Source organism: Symphalangus syndactylus, chromosome 13, assembly GCF_028878055.3.
Source record: "Symphalangus syndactylus isolate Jambi chromosome 13, NHGRI_mSymSyn1-v2.1_pri, whole genome shotgun sequence".
NCBI classification, from domain to species: Eukaryota; Metazoa; Chordata; class Mammalia; order Primates; family Hylobatidae; genus Symphalangus; species Symphalangus syndactylus.
The window spans coordinates 99,526,328-99,553,456 of NC_072435.2; the positions used below are offsets into that span (position 1 = coordinate 99,526,328).

General features: G+C 42.2%; 1 protein-coding gene across 24 annotated transcripts in view; it reads right to left on the reverse strand.

Moving 5' to 3' along the window:
• Positions 1-27,129, reverse strand: part of GLT8D2 (glycosyltransferase 8 domain containing 2) — an 83,005-nt gene that overhangs the window by 6,689 nt on the left and 49,187 nt on the right. For 13 of the 24 annotated variants that reach the window (XM_055240064.2, XM_063614358.1, XM_063614357.1 and 10 more), the window contains 7 exons: positions 26,552-26,686; positions 24,837-24,883; positions 20,366-20,458; positions 7,811-7,982; positions 4,058-4,175; positions 2,120-2,204; positions 1,403-1,515 (listed from right to left, as the gene is read on the reverse strand). In XM_055240064.2, coding sequence (XP_055096039.1) covers positions 1,403-1,515; positions 2,120-2,204; positions 4,058-4,175; positions 7,811-7,982; positions 20,366-20,458; positions 24,837-24,855 — 600 coding nt within the window. In that variant the 5' untranslated portion in view covers positions 24,856-24,883; positions 26,552-26,686. Of the gene's footprint in view, positions 1-1,402; positions 1,516-2,119; positions 2,205-4,057; positions 4,176-7,810; positions 7,983-19,580; positions 19,699-20,365; positions 20,459-24,836; positions 24,884-26,551; positions 26,687-27,129 lie in introns of all 24 variants that reach the window. The other 11 variants (XM_063614363.1, XM_063614365.1, XM_063614356.1 and 8 more) reach the window with 2 other exon arrangements.

Consider the following 27,129-nt stretch of genomic DNA (forward strand, 5'->3'; position numbering starts at 1 on the left):
AGGAGCCTTCATTTTGCTCACCATATTACTAGTACCTAAAACAGTGTCAGGCACAGAGTAAGCACTCAATAAGTCATTGTTGAATGAATGTTGTAAGGGGCAAGACATACACATTCTTTCACCCATATAGACTGTCATCATCTATAATTCCTTAATGTGATGCTCTCAAACCTCACACAGGAGTCATGGAAATACTTGAGTACTTTCTATACACCAGGCCCTTTTCTAAGAACTTTACAGGTACTACCTAATTACTCTCATGTAATAGCTTTATATGTATTAACTAATTTAATTCTCACAATAACTACAAGGGAAGTACTATTATTACATCCGTTTGGCAAATGAGGTAGAAACAACTGGCTAAGTAACTTGCCCGAGGTCATAAGACTACCAAGTGATAGTGCCAAGATTTTGACCAAATAGAATCTAGTCCCAGAGCCTATGCCTTGAAGTGCCTTAAAATGCCACACACATAAAATTATTTGCTAGAAGCTTTTTTGACAAACAGCATACAACTCTTAATAACACCTCATATTTCAAGGCTACCCCTTTGGTTTCAGCATTGCATGTAGGTTCAACTTTCCTCAGTTCCATCAGGGTAAGGAGATCTTCACCCTTAACAAAACCAAGGGCCGGGCGCGGTGGCTCACGCTTGTAATCCCAGCACTTTGGGAGGCCGAGGTGGGCAGATCACGAGGTCAGGAGATCGAGACCACGGTGAAACCCCGTCTCTACTAAAAATACAAAAAAATTAGCCGGGCGTGGTGGCGGGCGCCTGTAGTCCCAGCTACTCGGAGAGGCTGAGGCAGGAGAATGGCGTGAACCCGGGAGGCGGAGCTTGCAGTGAGCCGAGATTGCGCCACTGCACTCCAGCCTGGGGGACAGAGCGAGACTCCGTCTCAAAAAAAAAAAAAAAAAAAAAATCAATAGTCTCTTCTACTGGAAGGGGGATAAAAGCGATGGTCAAAACTCTGAAAATAGAACCAATGGTTCAGCAAGTCTTTTTTACAGAAAACGTCATCTCTCACAGAGAGCATGGTGATGAGCAACCTAGGTGACAATGATCATTTCTGGAGCTTTTATTTCATGCTGGACACTTGGACATCATGTTATTTCATTATTGCTCACAAAGACACAACAAAGTAGACATGATTGTTCCCATATTTCAGGTAAGGAAGGTGGGACTTTGCAGGGTTAAAGTAAGTCACCCCAGAGTTGGTAAGGCATGGAGCTGAGATATGAACCAAAGTCTTAGACCCCTGTACTGTTCTGCCTCCCAGCAGTCCAGACTGGCCCATAAGGTTTTCAAGGTAGAGGTTACACTCATTTTGAGTTGCAGAGGCGGGAGAAGGGGCCAGAGTTGTAGGGTGAAGGGAGGATTTCCGAGACAGCATATGCCCACCTGAAGTCCCACGAGTCTGTTTATGTCCTGAGCAGAGGGCAAATCGCAGTCATCTGAAAAAGCCGCTGCGTGGCCCAGGGCCAAGGTGGTGTCATACAGTTCTTGGATATCACCTGAATTTAGAAACACCGGCGATTAAAACATTATAGCATTTGTTTTCGGGCTAGATAGAGCCTTAGAGCTTAAACAGTTCTTGATTTTGCTATGGGAGAAGAGTACTGGATCCCTGATTTCAAGCAGCTTGATAATTTATTTAGTTAAGAGTCGTGCCTACAGATTTAGAAAGCCACTTGATGATGAGTTCAAATTGGCACTGATCTAATTTCTTTATTTCTGTTGCTAAGTAGGTACCACACCAATGTGTATCCTGCTTGTAGTGGAAGAGACAGAACACAACATTTAAACACCAAAACTTAGCTCACTCATAAGAGTGTCATCCGTGACACTTTATTTCCATACATTGTAGGGATACAGGGAAAGGAAAGGCTACCAAGCTATTTATTGCAGGTTTTGACAATCAGAGTGTCAACTGGATTGTCTCAGTAAGTATCAACCCGTTTCCAAAATACTTCCACATTTACAACAATACTGTACTCACAACTTAAATAAGCAGTCAAAACTCACTGCGCAATTAGCTATTTGAAAAATGAAGAGAGACCGTTATTCTACTTATCAGCTGCTTCTTTTCCAAGTGTTCTTGGCAGTTAGCGAGAGTACCTTGTACAATTACATCATCGTCCAAATAGATGACTTTCTCGTGTTGGTGGATAAGTAGAGGGAGATAAAATCGAACAAAGTTCAGCTGTTAAAACAACAAAAGAAATGATGCTGGGGGAGGGGCATAGGGCTTAGTGTCTTCTGGGGGTACTGGAGAGTTGGCTTTGACCATGGCCTCAGCTCAGCTCCAGGTTTGGAGCGGAATAAAACAGGAGCTAGCAAGATGTCTCATCTGAGCTTCCCAGTGCTCAACTTATCTGAGGCCTGGGGCTGAAGCCAGCGCTGGCGGATCAGCTGTTCTCCTAGATCCAAACCCCCTAGTACCGAGGCTGTTGCCACTTTCATCTCTGTGAACTGCTGCAGTGGGAGTCACAAAGGCTCCTTAGTCAATCTTTTAGGGCACAAATCGCCTGCCTTTCTCTACATTCAGTAATTTTGATAATTGTCAATTAAATCAGCCTTAAATACACACACACACACACACACACACACACACACACATACACGTGTCATTCCAACAGCAAGCTCAACCTTTTAGCCCCTTGAACCAGATAAAGGAGCAGCATGACCTGTGGGTAGGAACTTCGAAGTTTCATTACTGACAACATTGCTTACTCTGAAGTCTTAGCTTGTACTCTGACAATATCTGGAATTGGGGGAAGATCATCTCATAGACAGAGGGCTCAGAATTAAGTAAATTTTCAGGGATGAATTTAAGTAATAATCATATGTAGAAGGTGGCTGCAGTTTCTGTAAAACTGCTATCAAAAACACCACTCTTTTTTTTTTTCTTTTTTGAGACAGGGTCTCACTCTGTTGCCCAGGCTGGAGTGCAGTGGCATGATCACAGCTCACTACAGCCTCGAACTCCCAGACTCAAACAATCCTCCCACCTCAGCCTCCTGAGTAGGTAGCTAGGACTACAGGGGTATGCCACCATGCCTAGTTAATTAAAAAAAAAATTTTTTTGAGACAGAGTCTCACTCTGTTGCCTAGGCTGGAGTGCAATGGCGTGATCTCGGCTCACTGCAACCTCCACCTCCCAGGTTCAAGCAATTATCCTGCCTCAGCCTTCCAAGTAGCTGGGGCTACAGGTGCCTGCCACCACGCCCATCTAATTTTTGTATTTTTAATAGAGATGGGGTTTCACTATGTTGGCCAGGCTGGTCTCAAACTCCTGACCTTGTGATCCGCCTGCCTTGGCCTCCCAAATTGTTGGGATTACAGGCATGAGCAACAACGCTTGCCCACTAAATAAAACTTTTTTAAGTATAAACGGGGTCTCAATATGTTGTGCAAGCTGGTCTCAAACTCCTGAGCTCAAGCAATCCTCCCTGCTCAGCCTCCCATAGTGCTGGGATTACAAGCACGAGCCAGCGCGTCTGGCCAAAAACACCACTTTTTACGCAGGAGAGGGTTCCTTTTGTAAGAACTCTTGCAGTAAAATACCTTAAGATTTCCAATGCTAGGAAAAGAGATGGTGTCTCCTGAATATATTATCTTAGTCAATACCATGAAGTACATAATCCATCACGCTACTGTTTTTTCTTAGCTGTCGGACACTCAAGAGGCAGATTTAACGTACAATCACAGTTAAATATCCCAACAGCCTGTGGGTTTGGGATATTTTTCTTGGCCTCAGCTACCTGGCCCTCCTCCAGCTCCCACCCCCACAGACGTATTCACACCCATAAATGCATTCTACATTTTTTTTAATGCTTCACTTCTTCTTTAATAACTTCATTGTGCTTCTATAAACCATCTTAAATCCTTTCTGTAGTAGCTGGCTTATAAATTATAATAAGTGGGGTTTGGTGGAGATCAACACCACAAGGCTTCAAAAATAATATTCCACATGCATCCCGGTGACTAGCACTCCTTTACTCAACAAAGGTCTCACCAAGGACTGTCCCCAGCACCTGTGTGGTCCCTACTTACGGGCTGGAGCAATTCAGGCCTTGATGAGTCTGGTCTGATCTTCCCTTTGAGGACCATCGGGTTGAATTCCACGATTTTGAAGTTTATTTCTCTCAGTTTGGAATGTTCAATCCATTTTCTAAAAAGATGACCAAAAAACCTCTAGTATACCCTTCAAGTCTTGCCTCCATTTGCCTATTGCCCCAGGGTCAATCTGTTGCCTCCCGAGAAAGTTAAAATTAAAATGTGTGTAAATTTAGTAGAGTTTAGTCCAATAAATCCTTCTGACTTTTCTCCCCATCTGGTCTGACTTTAAATCCTTCTCCCCCTCAATCACGTAACTCTTTCTGCAAAGGAAATGAAGCAAAATAGTAATAACCAAATCTCTCCCCAGATCCAAATAATTTCTCCAGGAAACAGGAAGAATGAAAAGTGTTCTTTCTTATAAAGCAGCATCTGTGGTTGCTGGTACTATCTTCGCCATGTGGTAACAGTTCTGAAATGTTATGAAACAGGACATTCTGAACCTTCAACTTTGATCAAAGTCATTTTTACTCTGCTGTTTTGACTCCAAGGCTGATTTGAATTTACCTTTGTCTCTTTGATTCAGTCCCTTTATCTTCCCCATCTGTCTTCGTTCCCCTTCTTCTCTTCTCCCTCCCTCTCCCCTTCTGTTTTCTTGGTCTTGCAGAATTTTTATCTTGTATCCAATTCATAATGAGATTCTTGGTAGAAATAATCTCAAAATAAAATGTCCAATGACTAAAGCCACCTAGGGTAGTATTTGTTGTTGACTAAAAATCAACAAAAGAATTAAATGTGAACCAAATTTAGATCTGCAAAATCTGAAAAAATAATTGGCCATATCAATTAAAAAAAGACAGACTAATAGAAAAATAGGCAAGAGACTTGAACACTTACTTCCAAATGGTTACAAAGTGTGTGGGAAAAGTGTTCAATTACACTAGAAATAAGGAAACTTCAAATTTCTAGATACCACTGGACACTAATCAAAATGGCAAACTTGAAAAGACTGATTATACTAAGTGTTAGTGAGAACATGCTGGATGTTACATGAGTGTGTTTACTTTGTGATGATCCAGTAAACTGCACACTGGATCTATACAATTTTCTGTTTTGAGATTCTACTTCAATGAAAAAAAAAAACTTTAAAATATGTAAAAGGGGGCAGGGAGTAGACTGGACAGCAAGAACTGGGAAACAGCCCCTGGCCAAAGTCAGAAAGTCATGAGGTCATGCCTTTTGTTAAGGACAAATCCTTGCCCAGAAACCTTATATATGCCATCCTTTTGGATTTGGTTATCTAGTTTTCATACCCATGGATAGTTAATGGGCTGTTAACAACAGGCTAAGTGAATGATGAGCAATAGTATGATAAGGAGAGTGGGAAATGAGACAGAAAATACAGAAAGCATAGACATCAAAACCCAGGGCAGCCAAGGGCCATTTAGATTATAGGCAAACACCTTTACAGATCCCAGTACCTCCTGATGGCACCACTACAAAAACATTTAATTATAAAAGCAGTATGTAAATATATTCTCCTTTTGAATGATCAAATAATACTGAAACACCCTGAACTTCCCTTCATCAGCACCCTCCCAGATTCCTCTGTCCTCCCAAGAGATAGTCAGTATTGACAATTTGATAGCTTTCCAGTTCTTTTTCTTCACAGAAACACATACAAGTACATGTACATGTACACACTTATAGTTAGGGGTTTTGAATTTCATAAAGTAGATCATACTATACGAGTTATACTGCAACTAGTTTTTTCCACTTAACAATATGCCTTGGGAATGTCCTATGTCTGTTTAGACAGAGTGCCTTCTTTCTTTAACATCTGGATCATATTTCACAGTTCATTTAAATATTCTTCCATTGGTGGACATTTCAGCACTTTGAAATGTTTTCACTAATTCACATAATGCTGCAACTAGCATTGTTGTACACATATTTTGGTAATATGTACTTGAATTTTTGTAGCACAGATTCCTGGAAGAGGAAATGGCATGTGAGTCAAACTATATATGCATACAATCTTTTGATAGATATTGCCATGTTGACCTTGCCAAATGCTTTACCAACTTAGAAAATGCACATTGTGTAAATAAGGAATAAGCATGTCCATTTTCCTGCACTGGGTAATGTTGTTCTGTTTAATTTTTGCCAACCTGATGAGTGAAGAATTATGTCACTGAAGTGACATATATGTTTTCATTTTTATTTTCATTTTCGACAATGCAAAAATGTTTCAATTCACATTTTCCTATTAATAACAGAAATACTTTACTTACTTATTTATTTATTTATTTATTATTTATTATTTTTGGAGATGCAGTCTCACTCTGTCACCCAGGCTGGAGTGCAGTGGCACGATCTCAGCTCACTGCAACCTCCACCTCCTGGGTTGAAGCCATTCTCTGGCCTCAGCCTCCCCAGTAGCTGGGATTACAGGAATGTGCCAACATGCCCAGCAAATTTTTGTATCTTTAGTAGAGACGGGGTTTCACCATATTGGCCAGGCTGGTCTCAAATTCTTGACTTCAGGTGATCTGCCCACCTCGGCCTCCCAAAGTATTAGGATTACAGGAGTGAGCCACCGCGCCCAGCCTTATTTGTTTATTTTTAGCTGAAACAAGGTCTCACTCTGTTGCCCAGCCTGGAGTTAAGCGATGCGATCATAGCTCACAGCAGCCTCAAACTCCTGGGCTCAAGGGATCTTTCCACCTCAGCCTCCCGCTATGTATCACCACCCTTGGCTAATTTCTAAAATTTTTAGTAGAGACAGAGGTTTTGTTATGTTGCCCAGGCTGGTCTCGAGCCTGATCCCAAGTCATCCTTTTTCCTTGGCCTCCCAAAGTGTTGGAAATATAGGAGTGAGCCACCTCACCCAGCCTACAACAGCTTTTCATGTTTATAAGCCATTTGTATCTTTTTCCTCTGTGAATTATCTGGTTATATCCTATGCCCATTTTTTAATGATGTTTTAAAAATTTTTGTAACAACTCTATATTTTGGATAGTAATTCTTTGTCTATAATACATGTTAAAAATACTTGGTCCTAATCTATTGTATGAATAGCTTCACTTGTACTTTTTCATCATTGTAAAGTTTTTAAATGTTATGCAGTCAAATCTGCCCATTTTTCTGGATGATTTCTGGGCCCAGAGAGGCACTCTCCAAACCAAGATTTTACAATTAGCTTTCATTTTTATAATATGTTCAAATTTTAATTTTCTGTTTATTTTTTCTTAATCCAAAAAGAAAGGAAATCTATTTAAGGAAATATAAGAAAGTAGAGGCCAGGTGTGGTGGCTCACACCTGAAATCCCAGCATTTTGAGAGGCTGAGGAGGGAGGATTGCTTGAACCCAGTATTTCAAGACCAACCTAGGCAACAAAGAGAGACTCACTCTCCACAAAATTTAGAAAATGAGCTGGGTGTGGTAGCATGCACCTGCAGTCTCAGCTACTTGGGAGGTGGAAACAGAAGGATTGCCTGAGCCAGGGAGGTCAAGGCTGCAGTGAGCTGTGATTGTGCCACTGCACACTCCAGTCTGAGCAACAGAGCAAGATCCTATCAAAAAGAAAGAGAGAAAGAGAGAAAGACAGAGAGAGAGAGAGAGAGAGGGAGAGAAAGAGAGAAAGAGAGAGAAAGCAAGAAAGAAAGAAAAGAAGAAGAACAAGAAGAAGAGGGAGGGAGGGAGGGGAAGGAAACAGAAAGTGCCAAAGTCTGTAAGACACAACTTACCGTATTCGAGTCAGAGTATTCCGGAGTCCCACTACATAAAACAAGATGTTGGCGTCAGTGTTGCTGTAGATGCTATTGATGGCAGCCATAGTGGCACCCATCCTTCCTGCTGCAGCACAAATCACCACAGGAATCTCTTCTTCCAGTTCTTCAGGAGTCTCGGATTCATCATCTGGAAACATAAAAACTAGTGTCTTGAAACATGAAAGAATTTCACAGTAGAGCCAGTTTAATGCATCTTCCATACTCCTGGGGGAAGATGGCATAGTGTGGAAGAGACTGCTGATTGTTCTTCAATATCTAGTCATTCTGTCTTCTCTTAGAAAAGAACTTTGGAATTTTAGCTGGTACATAGCCAACCACGAAGACTATTTTACCAGACTCCCATGCAGCTCTATAACAATCAAGTTCTGACCAATGGGATGTTAGTTTAAGTAATGTGTGCCACTGCTGGGTCTACCCTTCAAAGGAATGCTCACCCACCCCCTTGCCTTTCCCCTTTCCCATTGGCTGGACTGTTGGTATGACGGTGGGAGTTAGAGTAGCCAGCTTAGACCACAAGATGGAAGCTGCTTGTTGAGGTCACCAAAACCATAATATTGAAGGAATCTTGATCTGGATAATTGTGGAACTGATACATCAGACTTATACTTCAGAGAGGAAATAACCTTCTATTTTGTTTATGTCGCTATTGAAACCATACCCACAAAGAGTTAAAGAAACCAATGACTAATAGAAATTCTTGAGTTTGCAGGATGACAGATTAGAAAAAAAAAATGCTGAAATGATGAAACTCTCTCTGCTTCTGAGATTATATCCCTGATGAACATCGATGCAAAAACCCTCAAAAAAATACTGGCAAACTGAATCCACCAGCACATCAAAAAGTTTATTCACCATGATCAAGTGGGCTTCATCCCTGGGATGCAAGGCTGGTTCAACATACACAAATCAATAAACGTAATCCAGCATGTAAATAAAACCAAAGACAAAACCCCCATGACTATCTCAATAGATGCAGAAAAGGCCTTTGACAAAATTCAACAACCCTTCATGCTAAAAACTCTCAATAAATTAGGTATTGATGGGATGTATCTCAAAATAATAAGAGCTATTTATGACAAACCCACAGCCAATATCATACTGAATCGGCAAAAACTGGAAGCATTCCCTTTGAAAACTGGCACAAGACAGGGATGCCCTCTCTCACCACTCCTATTTAACATAGTGTTGGAAGTTCTGGCCAGGGCAATCAGGCAGGAGAAAGAAATAAAGAGTATTCAATTAGGAAAAGAGGAAGTCAAATGGTCCTTGTTGGCAGATGACATGATTGTATATTTAGAAAACCCCATCGTCTCAGCCCATAATCTCCTTAAGCTGATAAGCAACTTCAGCAAAGTCTCAGGATATAAAATCAATGTGCAAAAATCACAAGCATTCTTATACACCAATAACAGACAGAGAGCCAAATCATGAGTCAACTCCCATTCACAATTGCTTCAAAGAGAATAAAATACCTAGGAATCCAACTTACAAGGGACATGAAGGATCTCTTCAAGGAGAACTACAAATCACTGCTCAACAAAATAAAAGAGGACACAAACAAATGGAAGAACATTCCATGCTCATGGGTTGGAAGAATCAATATCGTGAAAATGGCCATACTGCCCAAGGTAATTTATAGATTCGATGCCATCCCCATCAAGCTACCAATGACTTTCTTCACAGAATTGGAAAAAACTACTTTCAAGTTCATATGGAACCAAAAAAGAGCCCTCATTGCCAAGTCAATCCTAAGCCAAAGGAACAAAGCTGGAGGCATCACGCTACCTGACTTCAAACTATACTACAAGGCTACAGTAACCAAAATAGCATGGTACTGGTACCAAAACACAGATATAGACCAATGGAACAGAACAGAGCCCTCAGAAATAATGCCACACATCTATGACCATCTGATCTTTGACAAACCGGACAAAAACAAGAAATAGGGAAAGGATTCCCTATTTAATAAATGGTGCTGGGAAAACTGGCTAGCCATATGTAGAAAGTTGAAACTGGATCCCTTCCTTACACCTTATACAAAAATTAATTCAAGATGGATTAAAGGCTTAAATGTTAGACCTAAAACCATAAAAACCCTAGAAGAAAACCTAGGCAATAACCATTCGGGACATAGGCATGGGCAAGGACTTCATGTCTAAAACACCAAAAGCAATGGCAACAAAAGCCAAAATTGACAAATGGGATCTAATTAAACTAAAGAATTTCTGCACAGCAAAAGAAGCTACCATCAGAGTGAACAGGCAACCTACAGAATGGGAGAAAATTTTTGCAATCTACTCATCTGACAAAGGGCTAATAGCCAGAATCTACAAAGAACTCAAACAAATTTACAAGAAAAAAGCAAACAACCCCATCAACAAGTGGGCGAAGGATATGAACAGACACTTCTCAAAAGAAGACATTTATGCAGCCAACAGACACATGAAAAAATGTTTATCATCACTGGCCATCAGAGAAATGCAAATCAAAACCACAATGAGATACCATCTCACACCAGTTAGAATGGCGATCATTAAAAGGTCAGGAAACAACAGGTCCTGGATAGGATGTGGAGAAATAGGAACACTTTTACACTGTTGGTGTGTAACTGTAAACTGGTTCAACCATTGTGGAAGACAGTGTGGTGATTCCTCAAGGATCCAGAACTAGAAATACCATTTGACCCAGCCATCCCATTACTGGGTATATACCCAAAGGATTATAAATCATGCTGCTTTAAAGACACATGCACACGTATGTTTAATGTGGCACTATTCACAATAGCAAAGACTTGAAACCAACCCAAATGTCCATCAATGATAGACTGGATTAAGAAAATGTGGCACATATACACCATGGAATACTATGCAGCCATAAAAAAGGATGACTTCATGTCCTTTGTAGGGACATGGATGAAGCTGGAAACCATCATTCTCAGCAAACTATCGGAGGGACAAAAAACCAAACACTGCATGTTCTCACTCATAGGTGGGAATTGAACAATGAGAACACTTGGACACAGGAAGGGGAACATCACACACCAGGGCCTGTTGTGTGGTGGGGGAGAGGGAAGGGATAGCATTAGGAGATATACCTAATGTAAATGACAAGTTAATGGGTGCAGCACACCAACATGGCACATGTATACATATGTAACAAACCTGCACGTTGTGCACATGTACCCTAGAACTTAAAGTATAATAAAAAAATAAAATAAAAATAAATAAATAAATAAATAAATAAAAGAAACTGGCTGAAATCAGTTGGAACCAATCTGGTCAACGGAAGTTTGTGCAGATCAAGCTTGCTGATGTCACAGCTTGGATTTCCGCCCTGTGTTTCAAACTAACTCCTCCCAGATTTGCACATGAGACCCATGAGGTAGCATGAAGAGATAACTGTGCATGCCTCAGGACCTTTTAGACCTCCTCTTCTCTTCCATCAATCACCTACTCATCCCAGAATCCACCCCTGAGCCTTTTCTAATAAAATTACTGCCTTAAAGCCAGCACAGGGAGACAGATTTGAGCTGGGCTCCTGTCTCGTTAGTCAATTTACAAGAAAAAGCTTTGCTTTTCTCAAAACCCGGGGTCATAGTGTTGGATTCTAGCACATCAGGCTGTGAGCCCTTTTGAGCATAACAAAAAATCTATTATTTTGGAGCTATCTTACAGCAGCCAGTTGGCTAGCCTAAAACACACACACGCTTAAAAAACATACAAAGAACTGAAAAGCCTCATTTGTCCAACAGTCCTCAACTCTTCCCTGAATCAGAATATTTACTTTGCCTACACTGCTATAAGATACTGGTTGTGATTTTCCCTCTCCTATCCCCACTCTAGTCAAGTTTCTCAAACGTTGACAACAAGAGGAAGGAGGTAAATGAAAGAACATGACTAATGCACAAGATAAATAATTGATTATTCCTTTGAGCGAGCCTGACTATGCTATAAAATACCAAAGCCATAACATCATACTTTATTACCACAATACAACTTTCAGCCATGGAGAAGAATAATGATCCATAAGTAGAGTATCCAGTATCCACTATAAAGTACTCATCTGATTTTTACTTAAAGCTCTCTCTCCCTCTCTCTCTCTCTCTCTCCCCTCTCTCCACCCACTCTCTCCCCCTCCCCCTTCTCTTTTCAGATCCTTTTTGGAAAACCTCTATCCCTGAGGTCCAGGGTAGTTCTAGCTGATATTTCATTCAATAAGCATTTCTTGAAACTAACCACCAGGTACTGTGTTTTGTGTAATTTAAGACACATTGAATGGCCTCCTCTTTCTCCTTCTACATCTTTTCTACCAGCTTGCTACTGCATCTGAAATTTCCACCACTAGAATAATTTTGTTTTCACAATATATTTACTGACATGAGAGAATGTTCATAAAACACTGTTAAGGAGGAAAAGAATACAAAATTCTCTATAGTATTTGATCACAATTTGATACATACATATTTGCAAATGGACCTATGTCTATTTATGGAATTAGGAGTGATTTTGATTTTATTTGTATCTCTTATACTTTCCAAATTGACTAAAGTAATCTTGATATGGTATGGCTCTGTGTCCTCACCAAAATCTCATCATGAATTGTACTCCCATAATTCCCACATGTTGTGGGAGGGACCCAGTGGGAGATAATCTGAATCATGGGGGTGGTTTTCCCCATACTGTTCTCATGGTAGTGAATAAGTCTCATGAGATCTGGTAGTTTTATCAGGGGTTTCTGCTTTTGCATCTCTCACTTTCTCTTGCTGCTGCCATGTAAGAAGTGCCTTTCGCCTCCTGCCATGATTCTGAGGCTTCTCCAGCCATGTGGAACTGTAAGTCCAATTAAAACTCTTTTTCTTCCCAGTCTCAGGTATGTCTTTATCAGCAGCACGAAAACAGACTAATACAGTAAATTGGTACCAGTAGAGTGGGACATTGTTGGAAAGATACCAACAAATGTGGAAGCAACTTTGGAACTGGGTGACAAACAGAGGTTGGAACAGTTTGGAGGGGTCAGAAGAAGACAGGAAAATGTAGGAAAGCTTGGAACTTCCTAGAGACTTGTTGAATGGCTTTGACCAAAAGCCAGTTAGAGACGTGGACAATAAGGTCCAGGGTGAGGTGGTCTCAGATGTAGATGACGAACTTGTTGGGAACTGGAACAAAGGTGACTTTTGTTATGTTTTAGCAAAAAGACCAGTGGCATTTTGCCCCTGCCCTAGGGATTTGTGGAACTTTGAACTTGAGAGAGATAATTTAGGATATCTGGCAGAAGAAATTTCTAAGCAGCAAAGCATTCAAGAGGTGGCTTGGGTGCTATTAAAGGCATTCAATTTTATAAGGGAAGCAGAGCATAAGAGTTCAGAAAATTTGCAGCCTGAAAATGTGATAGAAAAAAAAATAACATTTTCTAGGAGAAATTCAAACTGGCTGCAGAAATTTGCATAAGTAACAAGGAACCAAACATTAATCCCCAAGACAATGGGGAAAATGTCTCCAGGGCATGTCAGAGGGCTTCACAGCTGCCCCTGCCATCACAGGCCTGGAGGCCTAGGAGAAAATGGTTTTGTGGTCCAGGCCCAGGGTCCTGTGCTGTATGCAGCCTAGGGACGTGGTGCCCTGTGTCCCAGCCACTCCAGCCATGGCTGAAAGGGGCCAACATAGGGCTTGCGCTGTGGCTTCAGAGGGTGCAAGCCCCAAGCCTTGGCAGCTTCCATGTGGTGTTGAGCCTGTGAGTGCACAGAAGTAAAAAATTGGGGTTTGGGAACCTCCACCTACATTTCAGAAGATGTATGGAAATGTCTGGATGCTCAGGCAAAAGTTTGCTGCAGGGGTGGGGGCCTCATGGAGAACCTCTGCTAGGGCAGTGCAGAAGGGAAATATGGGGTCAGAGACCCCACACAGAGTCCCTACTGGGGCACTGCCTAGTGGAGCTGTGAGAAGAGGGCCACCATCCTCCAGACCCCAGAATGGTAGATCCACTGACAGCTTGCACCGTTGCTGGAAAAGCTACAGACACTCAATGCCAGCCCATGAAAGCAGCTGGGAGGGAAGCTGTACCCTGCAAAGCCAGAGGGTAGAGCTGCCCAAGACCATGGGAACCCACCTCTTACATCAGCATGAGCTGGATGTGAGACCTGGAGTCAAAGGAGATCATTTTGGAGCTTTAAAATTTGACTGCCCCACTGGATTTTGGACAAGCATGGGGCCTGTAACCCCTGTGTTTTGGCCAATTTCTCCCATTTGGAATGGCTGTATTTACCAAATACCTGTACCCCCACTGTATCTAGGAAGAGGAAGTAACTAGCTTGCTTTTGATTTTACAGGCTCATAGGCAGAAGGAACTTGCCTTGTTTCAGATGAGACTTTGGATTGTAGAGTTTTGAGTTAATGCTGAAATGAGTTAAGACTTTGGGGGACTGTTGAGAAGGCATGATTGGTTTTGAAATGTGAGGACATGAGATTTGGAGGGACCAGGTGCAGAATGTTATGGTTTGGCTCTGTGTCCCCACCCAAATCTCATCTTGAATTGTACTCCCATATTTCCCACATGTTGTGGGAGGGACCCAGTGGGAGATAATGTGAATCATGGGGATGGTTTCTCCTATACTGTTCTCATGGTAGTGAATAAGTCTCATGAGATCTGATGGTTTTATCAGGGATTTCCACTTTTGCATCTCTCATTTTCTTTTGCTGCAGCCATGTAAGAAGTGCCTTTCACCTCCCACGTGATGCTGAGGCCTCCCCAGCCATGTGGAACTGTAAGTCCAATTAAACCTCTTTTTTTCCCCAGTCTTAGGTATGTCTTCATCAGCAGCATGAAAATGGACTAATACGAACTATGAGTTATTTTTATAAACAAACCAAAAAAAAAGTTTCTTAAGGATTATTCCTTTTCGACTAAGTTGTAATCTTATGGAGGTATCATGTGATATGTTACCTGCTGGCTATGAAGTGATCTGCCAAAAATGAGAATTTGACTATGTTTCTTTGTTGCTGAAAGTTCCTCATTGGTTCCTAAAAGGTAAAGCCACATTTCTTTGCCTGGCACACAAGACCCCTCATGATCCAGCCCCTGCTCACTCGTCCAGCCTCACCTCCTTCTATTTTAGCAACACCAAACTCCTCGTGGTACCCTGAACACTACTCTTATTCTCAGTGCCTTTGCACATGATGTTCCCAATGCCTGGAATGCTTTCAATATCCTTTTCTGCATGGCTAACCCTTACATATTCATTCCAAATGCAGTACCGACATCAGATCCTCTGGGAAGCCTTTAACAGCTCCCTACACAAATTAACACACACCTTCTCTATGCTGTGGCCTTTCCTATGGTTGAATTTATTAATTGCATTGACAGGTGCTGGAGAGGATGTGGAGAAATAGGAACACTTTTACACTGTTGGTGGGACTGTAAACCAGTTCAACCATTGTGGAAGTCAGTGTGGCGATTCCTCAGGGATCTAGAACTAGAAATACCATTTGACCCAGCCATCCCATTACTGGGTATATACCCAAAGGACTATAAATCATGCTGCTATAAAGACACATGCACACGTATGTTTACTGCGGCACTATTCACAATAGCAAAGAGTTGGAACCAACCCAAATGTCCAACAACGATAGACTGGATTAAGAAAATGTGGCACATATACACCATGGAATACTATGCAGCCATAAAAAATGATGAGTTCGTGTCCTTTGTAGGGACATGGATGAAACTGGAAAACATCATTCTCAGTAAACTATTGCAAGGACAAAAAACCAAACACCGCATGTTCTCACTCATAGGTGGGAATTGAACAATGAGAACTCATGGACACAGGAAGGGGAACAGCATGCTCCGGGGACTGTTGTGGGGTGGGGGGAGGGGGGAGGGACAGCATTAGGAGATACACCTAATGCTAAATGACGAGTTAATGGATGCAGGAAATCAACATGGCACATGGATACATATGTAACAAACCTGCACATTGTGCACATGTACCCTAAAACCCTAAAGTATAATAAAAAAAAAAAAAAAAAGAAATTTATTTGGTTGCATGTCCTCCCTCTTTCTCCTATTACACTAGGAGCTCTGTAAGGTCAGGTATTTTGTTCATCTCTGTATCCTCTGCAGCTGTCCCAGTGCCTGGCACATAGTAGATTTTCAGTACAATCTGAATAGATGGGTGAATATTAGATATCTCTATTTGAGCACTTGCCACAATGCACTGGAAGAATCTATTTATGTGTCTGTCTCCTCCACTAGACTGTAAGCTTATTATATTATCCCCACTGAGTCTGGCACTTTGAAAGTGCTTAATGAAAGTTTGCTGGAATGAACTAAATGGAATTGATGAATGAGCCTCAGAAAACAGGGCCCTTGAGGAATAAGAGGGAAGGGTAAAAAAGCTGGGGCTGTGCCTGGCTGCCAGACTCAGGCGGAGGCCTTCAGCAGACTGTGGGAAGCACAGGGTAAAAGGAAAGTGTCCTCATAAAAGAGGGGACACTCCAGAAAAAGGTCAAACATTGAGTGTCCAGCTCTGCTGCCAACACATGACACTGCCACACTCCTTAGGGGCCTCTGCCAGGTAGCGAAACTGAGCACCAACCTAAGCCAAAAATACTGCTCTCTGCCGAAAAGTTTCCCCTGGACAGAATGAAGGACAAACGCACACTGGAGAAATGTGGCGGAAAGGCTTATCAACTGTACCTTCTTCATCAATGCTCCATCCTTTCAGTTTCTTTAGGAATTATCTGCTCCATTATTTGGATTCATTGTACCAACTGGTGCCTGAGCCAAAGCATTAAAAGGTTGGCTATGGGAAACTATTTGGTGCCTAACAAAAATAGTAAACATCACAATGCTGGCAGAATGGAATAGAAATGATACTGCCTTCGTCCATTCCATAAGCAGCTCTGATCAAGCCACGCCTATTCCTAGAAGAAAGGAAATGTCTGCTTTCCTAATGCCATGACTCAGAATTCCATTTCAAATAAGGAATGTTTTAGCTAAGTGTATCAGCTTACCTCTCCCCAAGTGGGACAGCTGTGAGTGACCAGCACACTAATCACAAGAGAAGTATCGGGAGATTACATGGAGTGTCACAATGGGGATATTACAGAGAATACCGCCATGTTTTACTTGAAGGTAGGACTTCACAGGGCCTCTGGACATTAACTTAGAACACTAGTTCTTTGTATTAATGTTTTTCAAATTATAAAAAATAATACATAATTATTGAAAAAATTTCAGCCCAAACAGAAGAGTATTTGGTAAATTGTGACTGTTTTCTGCAGACCTCTCACTCCCACTCCAAAAGTAGACCTCTGCTTTATAACAATATATAACACAATCAGTGTGGTGTGTGCCTCCTAAACCCTTCTTAATGGTAATACTAAAGAATATATACCTGGGCCAGGCGTGGTGGCTCACACTTGTAATCCCAGCACTTTGGGATGCTAAGGTGGGCAGATCATCCAAGGTCGGGCGTTTGAGACCAGCCTAACCAACATGGAGAAACCCCGTCTCTCCTAAAAATACAAAATTAGCCGGGCATGGTGGCGCATGCCTGTAATCCCAGCCACTAGGGAGGCTGAGGCAGGAAAATCGCTTGAACCCAGAAGCGGAGGCAGTGGTGAGCTGAGATGGCACCACTGCACTCCAGCCTGGGCAACAAGAGCACAACTCTGTCTCAAAAAAAAATATATATATATATATACATACCTTAAACACTTACTATTTAAAAACCAAAATGGAATCATACTTTTCAGTCTCTTCTGCAATTTGCTTTTCCCATTTAACATACCACAAGCATTCTTCCATGCCAATGCTACATTCGTTTGAATGGTATTTTATAACATCGATTTAAAAAAATTTTAACACTGAATGGATAAACATGTGATAATGGATCTATTCATGTGGTCCAAATGCTTTGTTTCTCTGTATAGGTCTGATTAGTCAGTCAGGATGTGCATTTCTTTAGAGCTATTTTAACAGCTGTTTTAAAACCTATCCACTTATTTCCCTGAAGAAGGGAGTCTGTGGTGGGATTAGCTGAGCGAATGTGTTGGTTTATGAGCAGCAATTGAAGCATGAAGAGTGGAGTCAGTTCAGATGACATTTGTCTTTACGTGACTTCTTTCTCTCTCTCTCTCTCTTTTAGAACAGTATATTGAGGTGTAGATACTGCTATGGACTGAATTGTGTCCTCCAGAGTCCATTTGTTAACGTCTTAGCTCCCAGAATCTCAGGATGTCAGTGCACTTCATTACCTTTAAAGAGGCAATTAAGTTAAAATGAAGCCATTTGGTAGGCCTTATCCCAGTAAGACTGGTATCCTAATAAGAGGAGGAAAAGAGGAGAATCACACAGAGGGTCACAACCAGGAATGCGGCACAGAGAAAAGGCCACATGAGGACACAGCAAGAAGGCAGCCGTCTGCATGCCAAGGAGAGAGACCTCAGGATAAACCAAACCTGCTCGCACCTTGATCCTGGACTTCCAGCCTCCAGAACCAGAGAAAATACATTTCTATGGTCTAGCCACCTAGTCTGTGCTATTTTGTTATGGCAGCCCAAGCAAACGAATACAGATTTTTTTAAATTTACCCATTGTAAGCATACAGTACAATGATGTTTAGTAAATTTATAGAATTGCACAACCATCACCAAGATCCAATTTTAGAAAGTTCCATTGAGCTGCCTGGTCTGCAGTCAATCCATTCCCACTCCCAGCTCTAGGCAACCACTGATCTGCTCTGTGTCTCCATAGATTTTCCTTTTCTAGAAATTTCATATAGATGGAATCATACAATATATGGTCTTTCTGGTCTGACTTCTTTTATTTAGCATAGTTTTTTTCAGGTTCATCCATATTGCAGCTTGTATCAGTCATTTGTTCCTTTTTACTGTTGAAAAGTATTTCATTGTGTGGGATAAATTACATTTTTTTTTATCCCTCACGAGTTGATGTACATGTGAATTGTTTCCAGTTTGGGGCTACTATGAATTATACCCTAAGAACATTTGTATATATGTCTTTGTGTGAAAATCATTCTTGTTGCAGATTCTATGTTCGTTTAGATCAGATTATACATGTTTTTAATTATTTTTAAATGAATTTTTAAAATACAAAATATAATCAGAAAGAAATGCCAGCTTCCTGGGAATAGGGATGTTGTTTTGTTCACTGTTGTGTTTCCAGTCCCTAAGTGTCTGACTGAAAAAAAAAAAAACTGTGGAATAAACGTATGTAACATACCAAATAACTGTATTCAGAGTCTCACTCTGTCATCCAAGCTGGAGTGTAGTGGTACTATTAGGGCTCACTGCTGCTTAGACCTCCTAAGCTCAAGTGATCCTCTCATTCCAGCCTCCCAAGTAGCTGGGACTATAGGCATGCCCCACCATGCCCAGGTAATTTTTTGTGTGCATGCAGACGGGGTCTTGCTTTGTTGCCTAGGCTGGGCTGGTCTCAAACACCTGGACTCAAGCAATCCTCCCGCCTCAGCCTCCAAAAGTGCTGGATTACAAGTATGAGTCACCATCGCCAGCCCATAAGTGTATATTTGCTTGATTTATATAAAAAGTAAATTAGCTGGGCATGGAGCTCATGCCTGTAATCCCAGCACTTTCGGAGGACAAGGTGGGAGGACAGCTTGAGCCCAGGAGTTCAAGATGAACCTGTGAAGCATGGCAAAACCCATCTCTACAAAAAATTAGCTGGGTGTGGTGGCACACACCTGTAATTCCAACTTCCTGGGGTGCTGAGACCGGAGGATTGCTTGAGCCCTGGAGGTCGAGGCTGCAGGGAGCTGCTATTGTGCCACTGTACTCCAGCTGGGGCAACAGAGTGAGATTCTGTCTCAAAAAAAAAAAAGTAAATTAATTAAAAATGTAATAAACAGTGCTTCTTGATTTTTATGGAGGTTGACTTTGTGTGTGCATTGGAGTTGTGAAGGTGCCATCTCAGGCAATTCACCCCCGAGGAGGGAAACACAGTTCTCAGTGCAGCTGGGAGAGACCACAGGACCAATGAAGGGCCATTTTCAAGTTGAGAGTTATGAGGCTGACTTGCACTGATGGGAATCAACCAGCAGGGAGAGGAGAGAGAGGGCGGTTTCCAAAAGCAAAGTCTTTGAGAAGCTCCAAAGAGATGGGGTGTGGAGCAGTGCACTCACCCTGTGGTCCAAGAACCTACAGCATCAGCCTCAACCAGGAGCTTATCGGAAATGCAAGTCTTGAGGCCCCACCCCATACCTACTGATCCTACACCTCACGGGTGGGCCCAGTGCTGTGTTTTAACAAGCTCTCCATGTGACTCTCACACATGCTAAAGTTTGAATAGCACCAACCATCCTAGGGCATGACTGAAAAGGTGGTCTAGGGTGGATATTCTACTAGCAGGTCCTTGGGAGCTGACCAAACTGTCACTTGTCCCTGAACTCAGCTACTGAAAGGACCTAGAGGAACACATTCAAACCACATTCCTGGGTATCCCAACTCAATGAATTCCGTGTCTGCTCACCTGCGTCATTCTTGGGCACAGTCCCCTTATGAACTTTCTTATACAGAATCACACAGAGGGTCACGATCAGAAGGAACAGCAGCACCTGATTAACTGAAATAGAAATGGAAACACATTAACATTGAACCTACGAACCTGAAATCAGGTGACAAATTTTAGAATCGTAGTGTGAGTAGATGCCTTCCAGGCCACAGAGGAGTGGTGTCTGAGACCTTTCTATAAGCAGAGAGCATACAGAGTAAAGAATTAACCTGGCCAGGTGTGGTAGCTCATGCCTGTAATCCCAGTACTTTGGGAGGCCGAGGCAGGTGGATCACCTGAGCTTAGGAGTTTTGAGATCAGCCTGGGCAACGGAGTGGGACCCTGTCTCCACAAACACACACACACACACACACACACACAAATTAGCTGGGCGTGGTGGCATGCACCTGTAGTCCCAGCTACTAAGGAGGCTGAGATAGGAGGATGGCTTGAGCCTGGGAGGTGGAGGCTGCAGTGAGCCAAAATTACTCCAGCCTGGGTGACAGAGCCAGACCCTGTCTCAAATACAAAAACAAACAAACAGAAAGAATTAACCTGGAACACTATTGTTGCTCAAGGGTCTTGCATCTTTACTGAATTTGTGTATCAGTTCTAATCATTTTTTGCTGGAGTCTTTAGAATTTTCCAAAAATAAGATTATATTGGCCAGGTGTAGTGGCTCACACCTGTAATCCCAGCACTTTGGGAGGCTGAGGTGGGCAGATCACATGAGGCCAGGAGTTCAAGGCCAGCCTGGGCAATATGGTGAAACCCTATCTCTACTAAATTATACAAAAATTAGCTAGGCGTGATGGTGCACGCCTGTAATCCCAGCTATTTGGGAGGCTGAGGCATAAGAATTGCTTGAACATGGGGGGTGGAGGTTGCAGTGAGCCAAGATCACACCACTGGGCAATAGAGCAAGACCTTCCTTCCAAAACAAAACAAAACAAAAACGTATCATCTGCAAACAAGGATAATTTGAGTTCTTCCTTTCTAATTTGGATGCCCTTTATTTCTTTTGCTTGTCCGATTGCTCTAGCTAGGGCTTCCAGTACTATGTTGAATAACAATGGTGAAACGCAGCCATCCTTGTCGTGTTCTGGATGTAAGAGAAAAGGCTTTCAGTTTTTCCCCATTTAGTATGATAGTAGCTGTGGGTCTGCCGTATGTGGCTTTTATTTTGTTGAATTTATGTGATTCTTCTTATGAGCCAGTAGTAATTATAAATACATGTTCTTAGCCATTATGACACAGTTGCTTCTCAGTTAATTCAACCCTTGGTCAAGGATGATGTGCAGGCCGGGTGCGGTGGCTCACGCCTGTAATCCCAGCACTTTGGGAGGCCAAGGTGGGTGGATCACTGGAGGCCAGGAGTTTGAGACTAGCCTGGCCAACATGGCAAAACCCCATCTCTACTAAAAATACAAAAATTATTTTTTTTTTGTAATAAAAAAAAATGGGTGTTGCACATGCCTGTAGTCCCAGCTATTTGGGAGGTTGAGGCATGAGAATCACTTGAACCTGGGAGGCGGAGGTTGCAGTGAGCCGAGATCGTGCCACTGCACTCCAGTCTGGGCAACAAAGGGAGACTCTGTCAAAAAAGAAAGAAGGAAAGAAAGAAAGAGAGAGAGAGAAAGAGAGAAAGAAAGAAAGAAAGAGAGGGAGAGAGAAAGAAAGAAGGAAGGAAGGAAGGAAGGAAGGAAGGAAGGAAGGAAGGAAGGAAGGAAAGAAAGAAAGAAAGAAAGAAAGAAAGAAAGAAAGAAAGAGAAAATTATTGCCCTTGGTAAACAGAAGACCCCAATGCCTCCAAGCCTCCAAGTCTGTTTGTTCCAGTGATGTTGGCCTTTGGGATCTGCTGAGAAGTAGAGTGGTGTAAAACAGTGTTTTCTTGAGTATGGAACATATAGCACTGGTTGTGCATGAAATGACTGAGGAAGTTCAGGTTCATAGCATTAATATTTAATCACCATATGAGAAAGTCAGTCTTTCTGATTTTATGTGCAGGAACGCAACAAAAACTACCCAGAGTTGAATCACATTCTTCTAATTGTATATGTGTTTAAAGCTACCTTTTTTTTTTTTATGATAGGAGATCATTCTGTTTTCATTTACAGTAAGGATAAAAACTTTCTATTATGAAGTACACTTATAAATTTTTAAAATTAGTCAAAGAAAACAAAATTCATTTTGAGATGGAGTTTCACTCTTGTTGCCCAGGCTGGAGTGCAATGGCACGGTCTTGGCTCACTGCAACCTCCGCCTCCTGGGTTCAAGTAATTCTCCTGCCTCAGCCTCCTGAGTAGCTGGGATTACAGGCCCCCACCACCATGCCTGGCTAATTTTTGTATTTTTAGTAGAGACAGGGTTTCACCACGTTGGCCAGGCTGATCTTGAACTTCTGACCACAGGTGATCCGCCCACCTCGGTCTCCCAAAGTGCTGAAATTACAGGCGCGAGCCACTGTGCCTGGCCTAAAGAAAATATTAAGTGACGTTTAGGACAGAAGGAACACAGCTGATGAAAAATTGAGAAGATGGCATGTTGGCATGTGTAGTGCACACCCACCTAAAGTTTGGGAAAAGCTGGTAGAAGGGAAGAGGGTGTGAATTTGAAGTCAGACTCAAATCTCCTTTCTACCACCTCCTAGGTGTATGGCCGAGAGTATCTTAACCTCTCTGAGCTTGGCATGCTTATCTGCTGAATGGAGATTGTAATAATAAGCATTACCTCGCACTACTGTTTTGAGAGTTAACCAAGGCAATGCAGGCCCAATAAATACTTTACAAATGGTTATGCATCATTGTTATTATTATTTTATCTTTTTTTTGAGACAGGGTATCACCTCAGTTGCCCTGGCTGGAGTGCAGCAGTGTGATCTCGGCTCACTGTAACCTCAACCTTCCAGGCTCAGGTGATTCTCCTACCTCAGCCTCCCAAGTAGCTGGGACTATAGACACATACCACCACATCTGGCTAATTTTTTGTATTTTTTAGTAGAAACGGGGTTTCACCATGTTGCTAAGGCTGGTCTTGAACTCCTGGACTCAAGCAATCCACCTGCCTCAGCCTCCCAAAGTGCTGGGAATACAGGCATGAGCCACTGCACCCGGCCTGTATTATTTTTTATTATTTTTATGCATCAAGAGACTTAATCTATTGACTTCATATGCATCTATTTTTCGGCCTCTATGCCTTTGTCTTCCCATTTGTAAAAGAGTCTCCATGGATGCCTCCAAAGCTACATTCTGAGGCTGTGATTCTATTTTGCTGACACCCAGTTCCTCCCTGCCTTAATGGATTATCAGATTCAGCCAGGGACAATCAGATACTAGACTCGGTTTAAAACAAAACTATAGAGAAGCAGAAAATGGACAGAAAATGGACAAAATTCTACAGTTTATCAACAGGACCGATTAATATTCACCTGCCACGGCCAGGCACGGTGGCTCACACCTGTAATCCCAGCACTTTGGGAGGCTGAGGCGGGTGGATCACTTGAGGTCGGGAGTTCAAAACCAGCCTGGCTAACATGGTGAAAACCCATCTCTACTAAAAATACAAAAATTACCCAAGCAAGTGTGTCTCATGCAATATTTGGGACATACTTATACTAAAAAATTATTTGTCGTTTATCTGAAGTTCAAATTTAACTGGTTGTCCTGTTCTGCGTCTTTGTTTGCTGAATCTGGCAACTCTACCCTGAGAGTCACAGAATTAGGTTACTATGTTTCTCCTCAAATTCACAAACTACTGGATCTAAAATCAGAGGCAAATCCAGGCTCTGAAGATTTGAGATGACTCTTTAAGACTAAGAATACAAAATTACAAATTACAAATGCTAAATTAGCTATGAACATGAATATTTATTCCGAATGAGAAATTATTTTTGCAAGTTTTATAGAAATATATGATCCCTGTTGTAAGTTCACTTCCATTTCTTCTTCTTTTTTTTTTTTTTTTTGAGACGGGGTCTCACTCTCTCTCCCAGGCTGGCATGCAGTGGTGCAATCTCAGCTCACTGCAGCGTCTGCCTCCCAGGTTCAAGTGATCCTCCTGCCTCAGCCTCCCAAGTAGCTGAGACTACAGGTGCCCACCACCACGACTGGCTAATTTTTGTATTTTTTGTAGAGATGGGGTCTCTCCATGTTACCCAGGCTGGTCTCGAACTCCCGAGCTCAACTGACCCACCCACCTCAGCCTCCCAAAGTGCTAGGATTACAGGCGTGAGCCAGTGCGCCCAGCCGATAAGTCCACTTCTGACTAAAATACTGAACAACTCTCCATGGGAATCATCTGGAAATGGTGATGCCAAAAAGTGCCTGCGGGAAAACTATCCATGAAAATCAAAGACAATCCAAGAAAGAAGAAAAAAGCCAAGCCCCAGCCTCAAAACCATCCTCCCAAATATCTGTTTTTAAATCATTATTTTCAAAAGTTGTAATCTTACTTTTTCGTAACAGAGCCATGTGTATTCATGCAGATAAGAACCGTAACCTGTGGATTAAAGAAAAAAAAATCTGTTTAAAAGAGAATCAACTTAAGTCATAAACAAGTGTTAAGGACTATGCCTTCTCTGAAAGACTGATATATCGTGAAGTTTGTGATCATTTTTTACTGCTCCAAATCTAAAATTTTGGAAACAAAATAAATACTAGCCCATGTCTTCAAAAGTGATGCCTCTGGTTGAACAAACCTTACTAAGGGTCCTCAAAAGCTAATCTTTTGTCTTCAGAAGTTCTTTCTTTCTTTTTTTTTTTTTTTTTTTATGGTGACAGAGTCTCGCTCCATCACCCAGGCTGGAATGCAGTGGTGTATCTTGGCTCACTGCAACATCCGCCTCCCAGGTTCAAGCAATCCTCCTTCCTCAGCCTCCCAAGTAGCTGGAACTACAGGCACGCACCACCACGCCCGGCTAATTTTTTTTATTTTTAGCAGAGATGGGGTTTTGCCATGTTGCCCAGGCTGGAGTTCCATCCACCTTGGCCTCCCAAAGTGCTGGGATTACAGATGTGAGCCACAGTGCTCAGCCCAGAATTTTTTTTAACCTCTTGTAAAAAGAGCTCTGTCAGCCTTCTGGGTCAGCAGAGCAGATGGCAGTAACTGGAAGTATCACACTAGATCTCCTTGATCTAAAATATCAACCCTATGCCATCTTTCTACTATCATAACTTCATTCCTTGATAAGGAAGATTTTACATCTTCAAGAATCCCTTGGAGGGGCATGCATTATACTCAATTCAATCATTCATTCAGTATTTACATATTGAGATCCTACTAAAAGCCCAGCACTGTGCCACTTCCCAGTGATGTACCGACAAACAAAACAGTACTGGTCCCTATCCTCCTGGAGCTTTTGGTCCAGTGGGGGAAACAGATATTAAAATGTGACACATAAAAGTATTAGATTATGGCAAGTCCTATGAAGGAAGCAAAGGAGATGTTAGGATAAAGACGAACAGGGGTAGGGAGTGCATCAGGAAGAGAAATCAGGAAAAACTTCATTGAGGAGATGGCATTGGAGGGAAAGAAGAGCAAGAGCCAGTCAAGGGCAAAACATGCAGAGGAGCATCCCAGGCAGAGGGAACAGCAAGTGCAAAGGTCCTGGGGCTGGAAAGAGCTCTAAGTATTCTAGGAACTGCAAGAAGCTCAAAGTGGCTGGATCATAGTGGACCAAAGGAGAGACTGGATGGAAGAGGCCAGAGAGGTACCAAGGGGCCGGATACTACTGTGCCTGAAGAGGAGTTTGGATTTTATTTTAAGTGCATTAAACCCCCTGCATCAGTGTTTAACTTTGTTAAAGCCCTAAAGCACTGTTTTTCAAACATTCCCAAGGGAATTCTGATGGTAAAGGAGAGTGAATACTCAACGTTGCTCACAATGAGCTCAAAGTTCTTTCACGTTTTTTGTTTTACCTTCAAATTATGGGAACTGTGCAAGAATGTAGTGGAAAGGAATCACTCCTTTAACTGCTGGCAGAGGTCCCCCCTCAGGGAGAAAGCTATCTGTTATGAAAGCAAGGTCTTCTGTGCCTAGGTGGGATGGCCAGGTGAGAGCAGGGAAAAGCTAACCTGGTCTGAATAAGGGAGAACCAGAATCCAAAGGTTCGGCCACAGCCCAAGAAAAAGTGTTATTAGAGGAATAGGAAAAGTCCAAGTCACTTACCCTGGAGAACTTCCTTTCCTATGGCAGGCCCAGGGACTATTCAAGAACAGATGTCCAATACTCAGCTCACAATCTTCTTCCACTCTCTGCACCTTCTAACCTCAGCCCACCTCCACGCTGCTCTTCCCACAGGACCTAAAGTGACATTTTAAGTGTTTTACTGCGTGTGGTGGCTCACTTTTGGAGGCCGGGGTGGGCAGATGCTTGAGCCCAGGAGTTGGAGACAAGCCTGGGCAATATGATAAGACCCCCCTGCAACAATCTCTACAAAAAAAATACAAAAATTAGCATGCATCGTGGTGCATGCCTGTAGTTCCAGCTACTCGGGAAGTTGAGGCAGAAGGATCACTTGAGCCCAGGAGGTTGAGGCTGCAGTGAGCCATGGCTGCTTCACTCCAGCTGGGAGACACAGCAAAACCCTGTTTTAAAAAAGAAAAAGAAAGAAGAGAGAGAAGAAAGAAAAGAAAGAAAGAAAGAAAGAAAGAAAGAAAGAAAGAAAGAAAGAGAAAAGAAAAGAAAGAGAGGAAGGAAGGAAGAAGAAGAAGAAGGAGGAGGAGGAGAGAAAGGAGAGAAAGAGA